The following is a 17,575-nucleotide window of genomic DNA, read 5'->3' as shown; positions in this document are numbered from 1 at the left end:
GTGAAACAGTTAATTCCTTGTTTGGAACATCACTAGGCATTATTGAAATGTGGATGATTAAATTGATCTTACAAAACGGCCTTAAGATATTTTTTTTTTTCCTCAGCCAAATATAGATTTGATGAGCAAGTGACTTTATGGGTGAAATTAGTGTAGAAATATAATGCAGGTAGAGAGAATGGAAATGAAGAAGACAGTGTATCGAACAGTGATTACATTTGTGAGTTTCGATCTCTGGTTGATCAAAACAAAGTGTTTCTTTTTTTGTTATAAAATGTGTCTTAAGCCTAGAATTTGAAGAAATGTTAATTCGTTGAAGTATTTCCTTGGGAATGCATCCCCCATTTTTTTTTTTTTTACTGTTCGTTTACAAGCAAACCATTCTTTTGGAAGGTCTAGTATCAAGATATTTATTATTCACAAACATGACTAATAGATAAAACTTATTTTGTGAAAAACCTGTCACGTCGATATGGTAGTTACAGCATGAAGGAGAAAAAAAGATACCACTTCATGAGCACAAACAAAACAAGAAAAAAACTGCAGTGAGATTTCAAGTTAATTATCCACTGTGGAAAGTCCAAGGTACCAAATGTGCCCAATTCAAAATTATTGCTGTGTATTGATCAAACTGTGTAAACAGTTTGATTGCTCTTTATTGCTGACAAAATTACAGTATGTGCTCCAGTATGTATTTATATCTATGACACCAGGGTAAAAACATTGTTGAGGTTAAAGCCCTTGTACTTGTACTAAGTATGCATTTGTAGATATATGTATGATTCTTCATGTCACAAGGTATAAGAGTATCAATATAAGGGCATTGGCCTACAGGTCAATGCTGATAGTGTTACCATAGTAACTTGTATTTCTATACAACAGTTGCATACTCGTCTCTTTCTTAATGTACAGTCCAAATATGACTGCATGAAAATGTTAATTTTTATTTTAAGCAGATCGTCTTTTTTTTGTGGGGGGGGGGGGACCTAATTGTCTTTGGTTTCAGGTCAATATGAAAATATCTTGTATGGTGGGTGCATATACTTTTTTTAATAGTGAGGAGTTACAGATACACAGTGCATGTATTGCATGATTTTGTTTTACTCAGATTTAAGTAACAAAAAAAAAATATTTGTTTAACATAAGTAATACTCTTCTGTCATTGGTTATCAAGGAATGCTGAGTAACTTGAGTGTTATAAGTCCAGGGCCCCATTTTATCAAGAGATATTTAGAATAATCAATTGTAAATTCCCTTACCATACAGGTTGCCATAGAAATATGACAGAAATCAACTATATAATCAATTATAACTCTTCATAAAACAGGGCCCAGATTATCTTTTCCTGGTATGTGGGCTTTTTGTTGTGATTTTCTTTCAACATGTAAGGATGACATTTTGAAAGCATCAGAATTCTTAAGTAATTCAACTAAATGTTCATGATCATTACTTTTTGACACCCAAAACTCTTTGGCTTGTATTCACAACAAAGATGGTTTAAAATTAAAATGATCAGATGGTTTAGATTCAATCCATGGACTAAAATAAGTGTGAAGTAAGCGTACCTTTCACATGTTTATTACTAGGTATTAGATATCTTTTGGCATGTGCAATCTCTCAAACGCATTTACGCACACAGAATTTGCATTTGATAAACCATGGACTTGATATAAACCACCTTCGTGAATATGGACCCTTTTGTCTACAATTTACCTACTGTACATAGTATGTAAGCAAAATATATATTCTGAATTGTACAGTGCATAGAGAAGCATGTGTTGATTATGTGCTTTATAAATGCAGTACAGTAGAAACTTGGTATAAAGTGATTCTATCTGATATAACAAAATACCTGATATAAACTAATTTCTTGTTTCAATAAATGTATTTCCTTTGTATTGTATTGACTATTGACAACTGGTATAACAAAATATCTGATATAAAGAATAAATTGTCTTGGTCCCCAGGATCTTGTTATACTGAGTTCCCTCTGTATTATGATTATTATTATTATTCGATTCATGCGTGTTCCTGATCTCATGTATTTTCATTGTATGTGTGTCTGAGACAGGTAAAGTCAGCAGTATGCCAGGGGATGTGAACTGCACTAGCTGCCCAATAGGTTACTTCCAGTGGTTCTCTGGTGAGACAGAGTGTCAGCCGTGCTACGCTGGGTCATACTGCAACCGCACTGGCTGCTCAGCGTAAGTCTCTTTCCTATTAAAGAGGGATCATATATCATTTTTATATAGGGTATATGACACAGATCTATCATGTGTATCTAGATCGACATGTATTTATCACTCTATTTTATATTTCTCTATCTATCTAGCTGGCCTCTCAAATCAACGGTCAAGCAATACTTTGGTTTGGGTTTCTTCATGCCGTGAGTCTGTTACATTTTTGGAAGAACTTGAAGTGGATTTTTATGGAAAAGGAGCAAAGATTAAGAAAATTAACAAATGAGCAGTGGGGATTAGTGTGTCTCCTCGCTTTACAGTATGTTAGCAGTGCCGTGGACATTGTCTTGTTTCTAGATTCTGCGCTGAAGGTTTGGTTTCTAAATATGGCATGGGTTTCATGTTGACATCGACCTGGCATTCAATATCAAAAGAAATTGCAAGTATGAGAGATAATTTGTGTTCGTTTCCTTTGATTTTATTTTTCTTTTTGTGGGCAGGAGTTACGTACACACCCAATAAATGCCTTTGGGTGTGTAAGTAATGAAGATATGATAATGCCATTGCATGATTCACATACCAGTATCTATGCTGAGTAAAGAAGCTTCTATCCATATCATGATTGAAATGGTTTCCACTGTTTCACATCATAGCAATTTATATCCTGTAATTGTAGCAAGTGGTTTACTCCCTCTTTGAAAGGGCCGTAATTCATTTTATTATTTTTTTCTTTCAAATCAATATACAGTGTATATGCATGTGACATTGTATGTGTGTGTGTGTGTGTGTGTGTGTGTGTGTGTGTGTGTGTGTGTTAAAAAAACAAACAAACAAAATGTTGTTGGCCATACAGAATATTGAATGAATTAATTTTGACTTCAAAGAAGAGACGGTCTGCAGTGGCCTTTGTAGGGACATGCTCAGACTGCAACTCTGAACTGGCTTTTGTAGTGAGTACTGTGTCTGTTTTACTTCAGCTATTGATGGGAAAATTTATAAAGTTTTGAAGGATGTAGATTTACCTTGTTGGCTGAAGTACAAAATAATACATTGTCTACCAGTTAGGTACTGGGTTAGTTGGAAAATGTATGACTCTCAGTGCAGTTTGTTATTGTTTCTCTGATGATACTTTGTGACATGGTACTGAGAACTTGGAAGAACCATGCACATATGTCACATGTCAGGAAGTTTAGTAATCTAGCCACCAGTCAGCTTCCTTACACCTGAATGTGCATGTACCTCCTCGTCTGTGAATCTTTCCTGTGCTTTGAATGCTGATTGGCACAGAAAACCCCATAGCATTGTACACACTGTCCAGAGTCTTTGGCAATGGATGGGTGAAGTTTTTGTTTGTTTTGTTTGTTTTTGCTGTCTGCTCGAGATTGATCTCTCTCTCTCTCCTTTTATTGTAAGCTCCTGCAAATGCTTTTCTCCCATTGTGTTCAAAAGACAATGAAATGACACGTGGTGTCCTTTGCCACACAGTCATAGGGTCTGTTCACGTGACTGTCACTGACCTTTCATGCTAGTTAATGGACAGAGACTACAGCGGGCTAATTCCTGCTGTTTGTTAAAACCTTGGCTGGCCTTGGATTTGACAAATAATTGTGTAGCTAGATTAAACACCAGTCATTATTTCTTTTGAAAACCAAAGTTGTAGCTCTCTCACTTTATATGGGTGCACAAGTAGAAGGAATCTTTAAGAGCTAAAATGGCTCTCTAAAGTGCATGAATGTGTATGGCATACATATCACCAATGTTTAATTTTTATTACCCCTGCCAAGGGAGGTTATGTTTTCGTTACCGTTGGTTTGTTTGTTAGTTAGTTTTTTAGTTTGTTTGTTTGTCCATGTGCAAAATAGCTCAAAAAGTTGTGGACGGATTTGGCTGAAACTTACAGGGAAGGTTGAGAATGACACAAGGAACAGATGATTAAATTTTGGTAGTGATCCGGAAATTTTTATGGATTATATGATGGATTTTCGATATTTTGGCAGGAAGGGTCAGTGAACTTGGGAGTTCAAGCTGCGCAGTTTTGAGGTTTTCATACGCGCACTAAAGTGCATGCTCTAGTTTCTGCTAGGGCGAGGCGCCGCGCAGCTGAGGATTTATGATTTTTCAGCACGCATACGTATGGATGGAAATCACTGATCTCTATGGAAGAGTAAGATCATCATTGGAAAGTAGCTGCTTGGCGGAGGTCTGCACTCTCAGAGTGCTTTTCTAGTTTGCAATTGTTTTGTTTTTCCCATTTGTCTTGTCTTTCTTGTAAGATATCTTGACAAAGAAAGATTAATTTCTCATCTTAAGGGGAAATCCACCCTGAAAATTAGTCTGCATGCATGAATAGGAGCAGAAGAATGAGAGGAACTGGACAGTGAAAGTTTGAGCAAATTTACTGATGACACTGAAAAAGATATGATTTTTGTGAAGTTGTGAATAACTCAAAGTAGCAATTCTGTGTTGTCACATGGGAACTTCCTCCATTTACTGTAGAATAAGTCAGAGTTTAATTTCCCATCTGTAAGTAGTTATTCAATTGTACCTGCACCATAATTAAAATCATTGTAAATGTTTTTTATCTATAGGCCCCTGCATAAAAGAAAAGAAGAAATGTATTGTCATCTAAAGTTTATATAAAAAAATAAGAGATTTTATGGAATTTTATGGGAAGGGGCTAATTGAATGTGAGCTCTCATACTAGTATAACAAAAATGTGATTCTCCAATGGAAAAAGAATACTGGTTCTTCATGGCAGTGACAGTGACGGTTTGCATTGGCACCTGTAGGGGTAGGCAGAAGGGGCAGGGCCTAGTGGTTATTCTTTGATGTATTCGTCTTCTTTTTTTAATCTCCTTTTTTGACATACATGGATAATAAAGATGCTTTCCCCACGTAGGTGTGACGAGTGTCCCGCTGGGAGAGAGTCCAGGCACCGAGCAGCATACAATTGTACCCTGTGCGAGCCGGGCTTCAGTAAGCCCCTGGCCTCAACCAGTCTCTGCAGCCAGTGCGCCAAGGGCTACTACCAGACCCAGGCGGGGCAGCTGACCTGCCTTCTGTGTCCTGAAGGCTTCTATTGTGCGGTGAGTCAAGTAAAATATGAACATTCTCATTCTCAACAGCTTTTAATTTCATATTCTCTTTAGAGAAGTCAAGAGAAGTCTAGTTTAGCAAAGGAAGTTTTCCGTGTAAATTATATGAAGCATGTTAGCATACTTATTTGCTATTTGGACTGACTTCAGTCTAGATCCACAAGGGTACTTCCTTCTTGTAGTTTCATTTAGCAAAAGCTGTTTTTTTTCCAGAAAGTTATTATGAAGCATTTTAGCATTTTAGCATCCAATTCTTTCTTGTTAGAACAGTTGTTTCATTAATTTAGTCAGTACTGTTTTTATTCTTCTGTTGTCTTTCAAGGACTGTACTTTGACTTTACTGCAGAAGGCCAGCAAGCCTTTCCCCACGACTGTTGTACCTTGTGGTTATTACTGCAGCCAAATTGTTGTTATGCTCTGAACCAATGCAGTGCCATGTACCTTTCTTTTGTATATAAACAGTATACACGACTAGAGCGACGATTTGCTTTTGAGCTCTTCCCTTGTGGATAGACTACAGTCAGTCCAAATACATGTATGATTGAGTGTTATACGTGTCTGTAATATTCACAGCAATCTGTATCAAAGTCCAGGGATAAGATGTGTAGGCACTGGCAATTTATCTTGGCCTAGGCACGCAAGGGGTGGGGCAGGGATACCAGAGCTGCCAAGTCTCCCTGATTCTGCAGGAGTCTCCCTGAAAATGCCAAAATCTGTTCATGTCTGAATAAGAGAATATTTAAATCTCCCTGATTTGGGAATTATTTTCGCCCATTGAAATGCATGTAACACACAGATATCTCCCTGATTGCTGTGTGGAATCTCCCTAATTTGGATGTGGGAATGTTGGCAGACCTGGGATACCATTAGTATTGGGCTAAGTAAGTGAAACAAATGAATGTCTTCAATTTCACACATTGTTTTATATTGTGCTTCCTCTGACAGTGTTTCTCATGCGACCCTAAGCCCTGCCCTCCGGAAGCCTCGTGCCCTGCAGGTAGTTTTGAGCCAAGGTACCAAACTTGCGGCCCCCTCTTCATCGAGAAAAACAAGGTGAGATTTGTCCGGACAGAGATGTTCGATTTGCATCATGGCACATCCTAGATCGCTGTTGTAAAGAATTGTGACAATTGTGACAACTTATTGACAGAGAGATTTTCAACCATCAAATAAAGCAGTGTGATATATTCATTAGGATATAACGATACAGGAAGAATGAGTCAAAGGGAAGCATGTGCGTGGCATTTTTTATGTTAAAAAGGAATAAAAGGAAACCTCAAAAACAAAGACGCACTGTTTTTGTTCATATTTTCAAAATGAAAGTGGAATCCTGTCCGGAAATTGATTTAGTTCTGATTGAGGAAGTTTGATTCAGGAAGTTTGTTGCCGAATCATAGGAACACGTCAATAAGAAATTGAAGTGATTAATTCTTGGTGTGCCAAGTGCTTTACTGTAACTCACCAAATTTTTTTCATTGACATTCAGTAATCCATCTTTAAAGAAAAGCAAGCCCACTCGGGTAAAGCAGTGTGCATCAGTCCAACAGGGTGGCCATGGTGACATGAATAGAGATTAGGGGGATTAGGTAATGATAATTCATCGACAATTAGTTCCCAAGCCTCAGAGCCACTTGGCAAAGAATGCACTCCACCATGCTTGCCAATCAGTGAACAAAGGAAAGTTAGGGCTATTTAATAGTCTTTTAACTGAAAATGTCAAATGGTATTGGAGAGTCCCAAAAAAGGAAGATGTACTGCAAAAGACTCTTATGTGCATGGGTTTTATTTTGTTTTCTCCAGAAATGTTTGCCAACCATTGGGTTCTACTGCCTTGTTGCTGCCATCGGGGTGGTGACCCTTGTGGCAATCTTCATCCTCTTAGAGAGGTACCGGTCCAGGAAGCACTACCTGAGGGCACGGACAGAGGAGGAGGAGAGGCTACTCTCGTACCACCAAAGATCCACCGAGGAGCCCGTATATCAGGGATTCTAAACTCTCTCTCTTATTTTGCCCCTCAAGACGCCACGGCTTACTGTCTTTGGATAATGTGTGGACGCTACGGGTCTTTGCTATCGAATGCCATGAAATTGAAAGTATTCCAGGATTGCTTTGGTGCCGGAAGTTCGACAGAAGACAGGAATGAAGTACTGGAATTGCGCCAAGTTGGTCACAGCTGTAGAGAAACTGAAAGTGCAGCTTTGTCAAGAAGGATGCATCCATTTTGTCTTCCAGATTTAATGTCAAATTGGCAGCCTTTTTTTTCCCTAAATTCCACCTTTTTTTTCTTAATTGTTGCCTGTTTCTTTTGATAGGCTGTCTTCGAGGATAAGGTGTAATCGCAGACTCTGACTAGCTGCGACTGCGCCACAGAACGATGCCATGAGCAATATATTTTTACATCTATGTGTGTAGTCATGCATTTCTTGTTTATCTTAACTTTTACCTGAGCACGAGTCATATGATAGAAGAAGACGAAGAAGTCATTTACACACAGAGGGAAGCCACTGTTTAATGTGTTTGGCATCTGCATACATTCATCTAGAGTCTTGTGTGGTGTCACGTTTAGTGTCCACCTTATGTTTGTGACCTTGTCCTGCAGTTGTCAGATGGATTCAAACGGGACTAATTAGGCCAAGGACCAAGCGTCACTGTTTCCATTGGAGCTGATAAGAAACTTGGTCATCTCTGACTTTGGCCCTTGAGGCTATCCATGTGTATTTGCCATCTTTCATGTGATCTCTTCTATTTTACATACATGTATGAGGTTAGAGGCAATTCAATCTTATCTTGTACTCAAATACTATTTAAAAAAAAATCAACAACACTAACACAAAAACATTTAATCAGGCTCATTGTAAAGGGTTATATGTGGTGCAGGTGGTTTAAACCTGAAGAAAAATATAAACAAACAAAAAAATTCATTATCTTTTTGCATATGTTTCTCTAATCCCCCAACCCCAACTCCAACCCCCTCTCTGTGAAAAAGAAAAGAGGAAAAGAGGCAAAACAATTAGTTAAGAGACTGTTGTATTTGAATAAATCACAGACAGTGTTAAGTGTGCCAGAGGTCACCATCAAAATGGATTTCACTTTTCACAAGGCAATCCAAAATTTGTATGCATTATGAACCAAGACATTTTTTTTCCTTCTTTTTGTAGGTGCTAACTGGTTTGAAGTGTCATTGGTTCCATATCATTTTCTTTCTTTCTTTCTTTTTTATTGCAAGTTGGGTCTTTTTAGATCTTTTTTGTTGCATATCTGTGCTTGCATGACAAACTATGTGCAAACAAATAACTTCTGTGAGTTGGGAAGTGTCTTGTCCCTGGAAATTAAATGAATAGATATAAAATATGAAATATTCATCAAGGAAATTACAATACATGCTTTCTAGACCAAGTCTCACCTTTTCAAAGGTACATTTATGAAGTGATAAACACTGCCTGTAAAGATCTTTAAAGGGATAAACATTATCATCATTCTACCTGTAAATTTCTTTTGGTTCCATTAACTTCTCTATCTCTCATGTGGAAAAAAAAGGCTTCTCTTCTGGTCTGGTCAGAACTACAAGAAAAAAATCTAGTAATAAAAGCACCGCTCAGTCGTTGATCAGGGTCAATTTAAAAGGATTCAAGCTGATGGTAGTGTCTGTGACCTATTCCTGTAACAGCTAAATTTTAAAAGAAGAGAGTATTTGTACCTTGTTTTTATCAGATCTCAGTAACTATTTGCATGTGATTTATATACGTATATAACTATATAGAAGTGCTCTAAATTTGCTTTTGTGTATAGATGTTTTCCAACGAATTACATAGATGTATATTTTTGCTGTAATTATTTATAGATGTGGGTTGATCAAATCATATGTGCAAAATATATTGGCTTTAAAATTTATGAAGATTGTGCAATGTTAGAATTGATACATTCATTTTTGAATTCCTCTTCTTTTTTGTGTAGAGGAGGAGCAAGAATTATAGTCATACATCGTAGCTTGGAAGAATGGGCATTCGGATTAGGGCAGTCATTTCTTGAAGTTTCCAACTTTGTAGCATGGACTTGGTAGTCTCTGGGATTCGAATCATTCCAAGTAAATTGTATGATGCTCACTGTAAGAGTAATCTGCAGTTTCCGATCCAGAAACTTTCAGATTCGGTATGAATGCCTATGAAGGGGGGTAATTTTGTCACGACTTTCTGTAAATGTGATGTGTCTATAATTCATCCCTTAAATACGTTTTGATGAGATATGACCTCATGCTCACTGGTACTTATCCTAACGTGGTGACACATTTGTAGCAATGTTAGCCAAATTGTAAAGCATGTAGACATCTGGCATGTGTAATCATAGCTCCTCTTTGACAAGATGTTTTTAAAAAACATTACACATACATAGTAATGCATTAGGGGCATTGATATTTACCCTAAGATAATGTGTTTTTCGAAGGCCAGGTCTGTTTCATTGGCATTTTTCCAATGTGGACTCAAACTTCGAAGTTTTGTAGTGATTTTGTGAAGCTGGGGAAGTTCTCACTCGTGAGTTTCCAGAGTGTGGGTCTGGTAGCGTGAAATCTCACATTTTTTACTCACATGACATTCAGCAGCTGGCATAGGCTCCCTTTAAAGGACAAGTTCACCTTCAAAAACATGTGGATTGAGTGAATGCTGCAACACATTAGTGAAAGTTTGAGGAAAATTAGACAATTCAATTTTTGATACGTTAGACGAGAAGACTACGGGTGCACCCCTGTGTGGATCCACCACTGAAAAGGGCAAGTCAAGTGCTCTTTTATTGTGCGAGAAAAGTAAAAATATGTTGAATATTCTTTATTTTCTTTCTTTTTTTTGTTCTACCCATGTGACATGGAGTCAAAAGCGGCCTGAGCTTTCGATCTTAGCAGAATCTTCGTCATAGGCAAAATGACAAACAGGCAGGGAAAGCAATCACATATAAGGACTTCACACGACAAGAACAGTCAGTTACCTGTTGGGCTCCTTGCCCATGACCTCCTACCCTCTCCTTTTGTTTCCTTTGTTCTGTGTCCCTAGCCTGTCCCTGATCTTGTCGTGTGAAGTCCTTATATGTGATTGCTTTCCCTGCCTGTTTGTCATTTTGCCTCTGACGAAGATTCTGCTAGGATCGAAACCTCAGGCCCCTTTTGACTCCATTTTACTCCATTTGCTCGCCACTATTGGATAAGCAGTTTTCAGCAGCTTTTTTTTACTACACTACCCATGTGACATCACAGACTGTAGTAGTCTTCTCATCCAGTGACGGTGGCACTGAAACTTCAAAAATACATGACTTTTGAACAAATTGTCAAAATTTCCTCAAACTTTCACTAATGTGTTCCACTTATATTGCTTCTTTCACTCAATCCAGGTGTATATGAAGGTGAACTTGTCCTTAAAGGTGTGTGTAACCTGCCTTACCTGTGTCCTGCTTGTGGGCTCCCACACGCTGTAAATTTCCGCAGCATGCAAGGGATCCACAAGCACGGCCATACCCACCATACCCACCATTCCGCAGGGTTTGAAGACATTTGAAGAAGTGAGTTTTGACAGAGGAGTGATATCTTGCGAGTTTAAATCTTCAGATATTCGCAAAATAGAATGGGTCTACAGTCTCTTCAGTAATTGAAGGATATGTCATCATGCACTGCCCAAGATGCACTGTCTTAGTAGGGTCAGGAAGGCAATAATATTCATTTCAGTACGCAGATATTTTTAATCGAAGAGAATAGTTATAGTGGCTATAAAATTACTGCAATAGACGTAAAGAACAAACACAGTTTGTGAATGAGAAGCAGTTATGTGTAGGCAATGGGGATAGTCTACGAGGCACTTAAAAGGGATAGTACAGTGTTGGTGGAGATGAGAATTGGGCTTTTAACTTTTTGCGAGATACCAAGAAATCACTTATGATATAGTACAGAAAATACCATTTTAAGATGAATTCAAAGTTTATTTGATGAAAATCGGGTTTGGAATGACTGAAACATCCAAAAACAAAGTAAAACAAAGCGATCGTAATAAAGTGTGGGTCCCACACGTTATTAGAATCGCTCTTTTTTGGATATATCTCAGCCATTTCAAAACCAATCTTCATCAAATAAACATTGAATTCCTCATAGAATTACATGCTCTTTCATATTTCATAAGAGGTTTCTAATTAACTCACCAAAAAAAATGTTATAAACCTGAAATTAGGTCTCAACCGAAACCATACAATCCCTTTAAGAAATTGCCAGTTACTAATTGTTCCTGTCAGCTAAAGCTGCTGTCTGCTGAAACTGACATCAAAACGAAACAAAACAAAAAACCCATTAATTATGTGTGTAATGGGTGCTTTACACTCCATGATGTTCACAGTACAGGAACTGATTCTACTCATCCTGATGTGAGATAAGAACTGAGTTTAGAGATCTTTTATTTGCATTCATAACTCTTTTAAGTATGATAGGAGCTGAAAAAGGTCTTGTTGGACTTGATAGGAATAGTACATGTAAAGTACTCCTGTCCCCAACAGCCCACTCGCCATACTTTAGGCAAACTTTTAATCCCATGCATGCCAACAGAATGTGGGTTTACATTCAGACAAGTGACAAATTTATCATTAAAATTTGTATGTATTCTTGTTAGCCTACAATATTTGCATTGTTTGAAATGTATCCGAGGATGATTTTTTTAAATGTATCTTTTATTAATACGAGGATATTTTTCCATGGATGAATCTGTATATTTATTTGATATGGGGAAAAAATGGTGTTTCTTCATGCACTCTGCAATACTAACCTGAGAGAGTTTAATGCAAGAATATTTCTCAATGGATGAATTGAAATACTGATTTGATATAGGGGAAAAGAATAGGTATTTCTTCATATTTGCACTTGACAGTGATAACCTAAGAGAGAGTTTACACTCGCAAAACTGTTTTGATACAGTGGTTTATTTATGGGCTTTCCTCTGCAAACAATCTCCAACCCATGTCATCACTGACCTCTACACTTGAGTGAAGTGACATTATGCGGCAATGCACTGATATGCATGGAGAAGTTTCCAAAGCTTAACTTGTAAGCTGAACAACTGACGAGGGACAGAGTCTGTCATCAAATAGAGGAGAAATCAATTTGTCAAATGCATTTGACAGACTCGTATTATACCTACCTCAAGGGTGTAGCTGTCTTTTCCACTGCTTTGTTATTGTGGAGAGGAGAGTGTAAGATCACATCCAGAAGTCGCAAGAGTCTTTGTAAAGCATACAAGAAATGTATGTACATTGCACTATTCGTTGTCTCCTGCCTGGCCGCATAAGACTTGATATTGCTACCACAAGTGTCAAATGTCGATCTCCTCAACTGCATACGTATGATCATTATCAACTTATATGTATTGTGCTGAAGCTGTGCTTCATGTCTGGGTTTTGCATCGTCTTGCAGAATTGAGTTGCAGTATATTGTGAACATTTGTGACCCTGCACCTCACAACAAACAAAAAGTCGCCAGACATTAATTCTTAGTTAAGACCATATTCTGAGAGAGCAGACTTTAAAGGGTGTGTACAGTTCTGGTCGAGGCGAGGATTTAGCTTTTAACGTTTTGCGAGATATTCAGAAACCACTCTATAAGATGTCAAGGAACATTCAATTCTAAGGGGTATCAAAAGTTTATTTGATGAAAATCCATTTTGAAATGGCTGAGATATCCAAAAACAATGTGAAACAAAGATATCCTAATAAAGTTGTGGCCTGTCGCCTTTTATTATTATCACTTTTTTGGATATCTCAGCCATTTGAAAACCAATTTCATCAAATAAATGTTGAATCCTTCTTAAAATTACATGCTCTTCCATATTTCATAAGAGGTTTCTCAATATCTCACTTAGAAATGTTCAAAACATTAATCCCTCACCTCAACCAGTACTATACAGTCCCTTTAAGCTTTAAAATGATGTATAACTCAAATCAAATGGACTCTCCTAACCTATCTAAATATTGGAAAGAAAGCACAAACTCAGGAAAAGTGTGAACTGAGAAAAGAGGCTCTGAAGTACAGTGTCTATTCAAGCGCTTAATCTTTACCAAACTGTGCTTGCTGTGCAATGAATGGGACAAAAAAACAGGAAGTAAACCACCAGAGTAACAACAATGAAGGGATTATCAGATTACACTGACATTAAGCATGTCTCATTAACACATTCTGTCCATAATTAAAGCCAACTTCCAAAGCAGTAGCACTTTCCTTTCAAAAGTTATTAGAGTTGAAAGTGAAGAGTGTGGACAAGGTTTTTCAGAAATGAAAAAGGGATTCTAAAGACACACCTAATCACACTATTCTACCAAGAATGTTCGAGATAAACTGCTAAAAAAACACACTTTCCTGCCCGTTTTATGATACCAAATTTTAGCATAATGTAAAAGAAGACCCGCTCTTTCAGAAAATATGAAAAAGTCAAGTTCGGCTAGGTTGACCCATTTCACTTATTTTCAGTCCTCACGCAAAATCAGTGTGTGCGACTTTATGTTCGTTTTGAGGTGCACGGTCACATTTAGGGCAGAATTGAGGTCACAGTATTATGCATCGGCGGATGAGCATTTAAGTTGTGGGATTGCTTTATATAGTGCATATAAAGAATGTGTGTCCAATGCTACATGTAAATACAGAAAACCTTTAAAAGTTACTGGTATAGAAGAGATGTGGCAAAAATATGGTAGGCTACATTGTACTCCAAATCATTTCACAGTGTTGAGTGGAAGAGGACTAGATTACATATCTGCTGCAGAAAAAAAAAATTACCCTTCATCTCATGTGTCAAGCACTTTGGATGTGACGGCATTATCATTGTGATGGGCAAGTCATTGAGATGTCGTGATAAGCAAGAAAGACCTAATATTGACAGCATGAATGAAAAGCATATCTGGAATCAGGACAAAAAGGAAACTTGTGAGGTGATCAAGATTTTGTGACACCCAATCACTACATTGAAGCAAATACCAGGTAGACCATTTAAACCTTGATCTGAGGAGATATTCCAAGAACTTCCACAGAAAACTTTAATTGATTACAATGATTTACTGCACGAGAAGTTTGTATCTTCTCTCCCTCGCCCCCCCCCCCTCCCCCCCTGCTCGGAACTTTCTGTGTTGTCCGTTGAGTATTACAAAGCATTTTCTTACTGTTCTTTACAATATATGTAGAACAAATACGCCATGCTGGCGTTTGACCAAACCATGGAGCATAATTACAATGTACCATATTTCAAATACATCATACAGTGAAATTTCATTGACATGTCGTGATATTGGAATGAGACAGTACAAAGTTTAAAGATTTTCTGGTCAGGGCAGATTTCTGATGGTGCTACACCAGTGGGGTGTTTGGATTATAATTATGTCCATACCTGTATTAACAGCGTGAAATGATTTTGAGCAAAATAGATTATGCCACAATGTCTCATGATATTATTGCTCTCGTATGTACATGTACACGTACATAGCAATACATGTACATTTCAATGATCAAACAAGCATGTTGCAGAGTTGAGTTTGTACATTCAAAATATATTTTAACACGTATTTCATCATAAATGTTCCATCATACCCTAAAACCGAGATGGAATTTTAAGGGAGGTTCTTTGTCGAGATATTGTACTTACAAGTTTTATCCAGGCATAATAGTTTTCATCAGACATTGTTGTACTGTGGATTTTGCCTATACATGTACTGAAAAGCATCTTTTGTCTTCCTGTTGTCCTGTGAAACATTTAAAACCGCAGGACTGGTATGAAAGTGTACTTGGTTAGCTTGTACAGTCATTTCATCACATTCAGACATCCTCTTTGGATTATCGATCATTATAGGGGCAGAAACCCAAGTTTTGATGTGCGGTTTGTGGTAACCAGTGGATCATGTGCATGTGATCATATTTCAAGTTCCTGCACGGTGACAGGAATAAAGACAGTTTGATTGTGTGAATGCTTTTTTTTTTTAAAGCAAATCAGTTAATGTGCACTCTGTATATCAATACTGCTAATCAATTTAATCGATAGAACATTGACTCATTAAGTAGTCCATATGGTACATGTACATTCCCTTGTCTTGCTATTGCAAGTTTGCACGAAAGTGATAACTGTGAGTGCAACATACTTGCTATAGTCCGATTGTTGATTTCCATTCTTCTTCCTACCCGGACAGGAAAAAAAAAAATCCTGCAATATCTTTTTGTTTTATCCAGGTATGGGTGGAGATGTGCTCTGCCCAGACCCAAACATCACTGCTCATAATTATTCTTCTGTCATCATGTACTGTAGCATCTAGAGCATCCAGAAATTGAAGGCGCTGGACTGCAGTTTTGCAGGACAATTTCTAGCGGGAGGTGAATGTGGATGATCATCTGTTTTTCAGCTCTTGTATTGTTATACACATGTTGTTTCTAATAAAAACTATTTTCATTACAATTCCGACGTTGTTTTGTGATCTGTGGGTTCATCATTACGTAGTACAACTACAAAGAATGTAAGGAAACCATGCAATTGCAGAGTTCAAACAAGTTTTGATTAGAGAATGGAAAAGAGCTGATAAGTCACATGCATATTTCCTGATACATGAACTCTGAGACCGTTTGCTGAAAATCTCATGATGGGGGGGGGGGGGGGGGGGGGGTACCTGAAGCAATGAAAAGAAGCACCTAATCAGAAAGATTACATGTACACTTTCTGGGCACTTCTGTAAATCATACTGTCCCTTATTTTCTACAGGAATGGCTCTTAACCCGTCCTTACGGGAACCTGATATACCAGGTTCCCAAGATGAAGGCAAGAGTGCCTACTTTCGTGGCCTAAATTCATGTTTCTTTGTGTTGTAATGCCCAGAAAAATGGGTTTGATAAAAAGATACATACACGTACATAGCGATCAAAGCTGAGCTCGAGTAGATTTCTGTGTTCGCTGACCCCAGTCATCCCAGTCAAGTGCCTGGTTTGTGTAGAACAAAAGAGCCTGTGATCCCTTCAGCGCAAGCTCTATTCATACCTCACACCCGATCGATATTTTCATTGTTTGATAGCACATGTAGTTGACTGTGGTAAGGGGATGCGTATACCGCTTGACTGCCTTCACACATGTGGATTACCAACCTGTTCGTTCTCTGTTGACGGGCAAAAAGAATCTCGTTTGGGGGCATTTTAAGGCACTCAGAGAATTGCGGAAGGAACGGGTTAACGTGTATGCAGTGATACTAAACCAGTGCCATAGAGGATACAATATGCAAAAGATAAATAGAAAAAAATATATATGGTACAGTAGATAGTGACACCTAATCAAAAGGAACATATCTTAATAAAAAACATATTACTTTTCAGGACATTTCTTTAAATCACCTAATACACAATCCACATTGCTGACCACAAATAGCAATTAATTACAATATCTCACTCTCGCCTCCTCAGTGTTGGCCGACTTAATGAAAGTAAATGCGAGAGTGTAGTTGAGACATCTCTACACATTGTCCTAGCCACAATGAACGTGAAAATGAAAGCTCAATTCAAAATGTTGCAAATTTACAAATACAGACTAGGAAGTGGTCGCATGGGAAAAGCAAGACGCTGTGTGTGTGTGTGTGTGTGTGTGTATGTGTGTGTGTGCAATATTACAAATACTTTCAAATAAAGATTACTGTAGATGGCAACACTTTCAACACCCACATAATACACGTTGGACTAGTGTGTTATGCATCTAAAAACAGAGAGGTGTAACAGGGCTGCCAATCTTCACAGATCACACTCCGGCAGATTCTTTGATGTTACAAGGATTGCATTAAGCAAAACATAATTTCTGTAGCATGAACATTTTCATAGTATACCTGCTATACATTTAGCAAGTCTAATTCTGTTCTTCTTCTTTTTTTTGTGAAATAAACTTCCCAACAATTTTGCAAGCACTGTTGGTTAAATTTGCAATTCATGACGCAAATCTCTCGTTTGAAGAGGCTACACCCCCGTAAATAATGCCAGTGTATATCTTGGCAGTCAATGACTTAAAAACCAAAGATATAAAACACCTGTTTTTTGACCCTGGCCTAATCTAAGCATCAGTCATCGCCACAGCGCCACAGGGGGGGGGGGGGGGGGGGGGGGGGGCACCGCGAGAGGAGGGGATTGTTTTGGTTTTGGCATGGGCTATGTAGCTCCTTCTTATTCCTGTATTTTCGTTATTTACGGGTCAATTTTTTTCGTTCGAAATGTAAAATGGATGACCATAGAATTTCTCAATAGAATATAAAATTGAAAACTTTAGAAAGGATAGAGAAAAT

General features: G+C 37.9%; 1 protein-coding gene across 1 annotated transcript; it reads left to right on the top strand.

Moving 5' to 3' along the window:
- Window positions 1-2,077: 2,077 nt before the first annotated feature.
- On the top strand, window positions 2,078-8,146 carry LOC139728816 (uncharacterized). Its single transcript, XM_071639752.1, has 4 exons — window positions 2,078-2,204; window positions 5,080-5,266; window positions 6,221-6,328; window positions 7,076-8,146. Exons 1-4 carry the CDS (start codon window positions 2,086-2,088, stop codon window positions 7,265-7,267), a joined length of 606 nt encoding a protein of 201 aa, XP_071495853.1. The 5' UTR covers window positions 2,078-2,085; the 3' UTR covers window positions 7,268-8,146.
- The last annotated feature ends 9,429 nt before the right edge of the window (window positions 8,147-17,575 follow it).

The sequence above is a fragment of the Diadema antillarum genome, unplaced genomic scaffold (genome assembly GCF_040938485.1).
Source record: "Diadema antillarum isolate AM-2024a unplaced genomic scaffold, OU_Dant_1.0 seq00000201_RagTag, whole genome shotgun sequence".
Classification (NCBI taxonomy): Eukaryota; Metazoa; Echinodermata; class Echinoidea; order Diadematoida; family Diadematidae; genus Diadema; species Diadema antillarum.
Note: the sequence above shows the minus strand (reverse complement) of the source record. Positions and strands in the feature narration are given on the sequence as shown.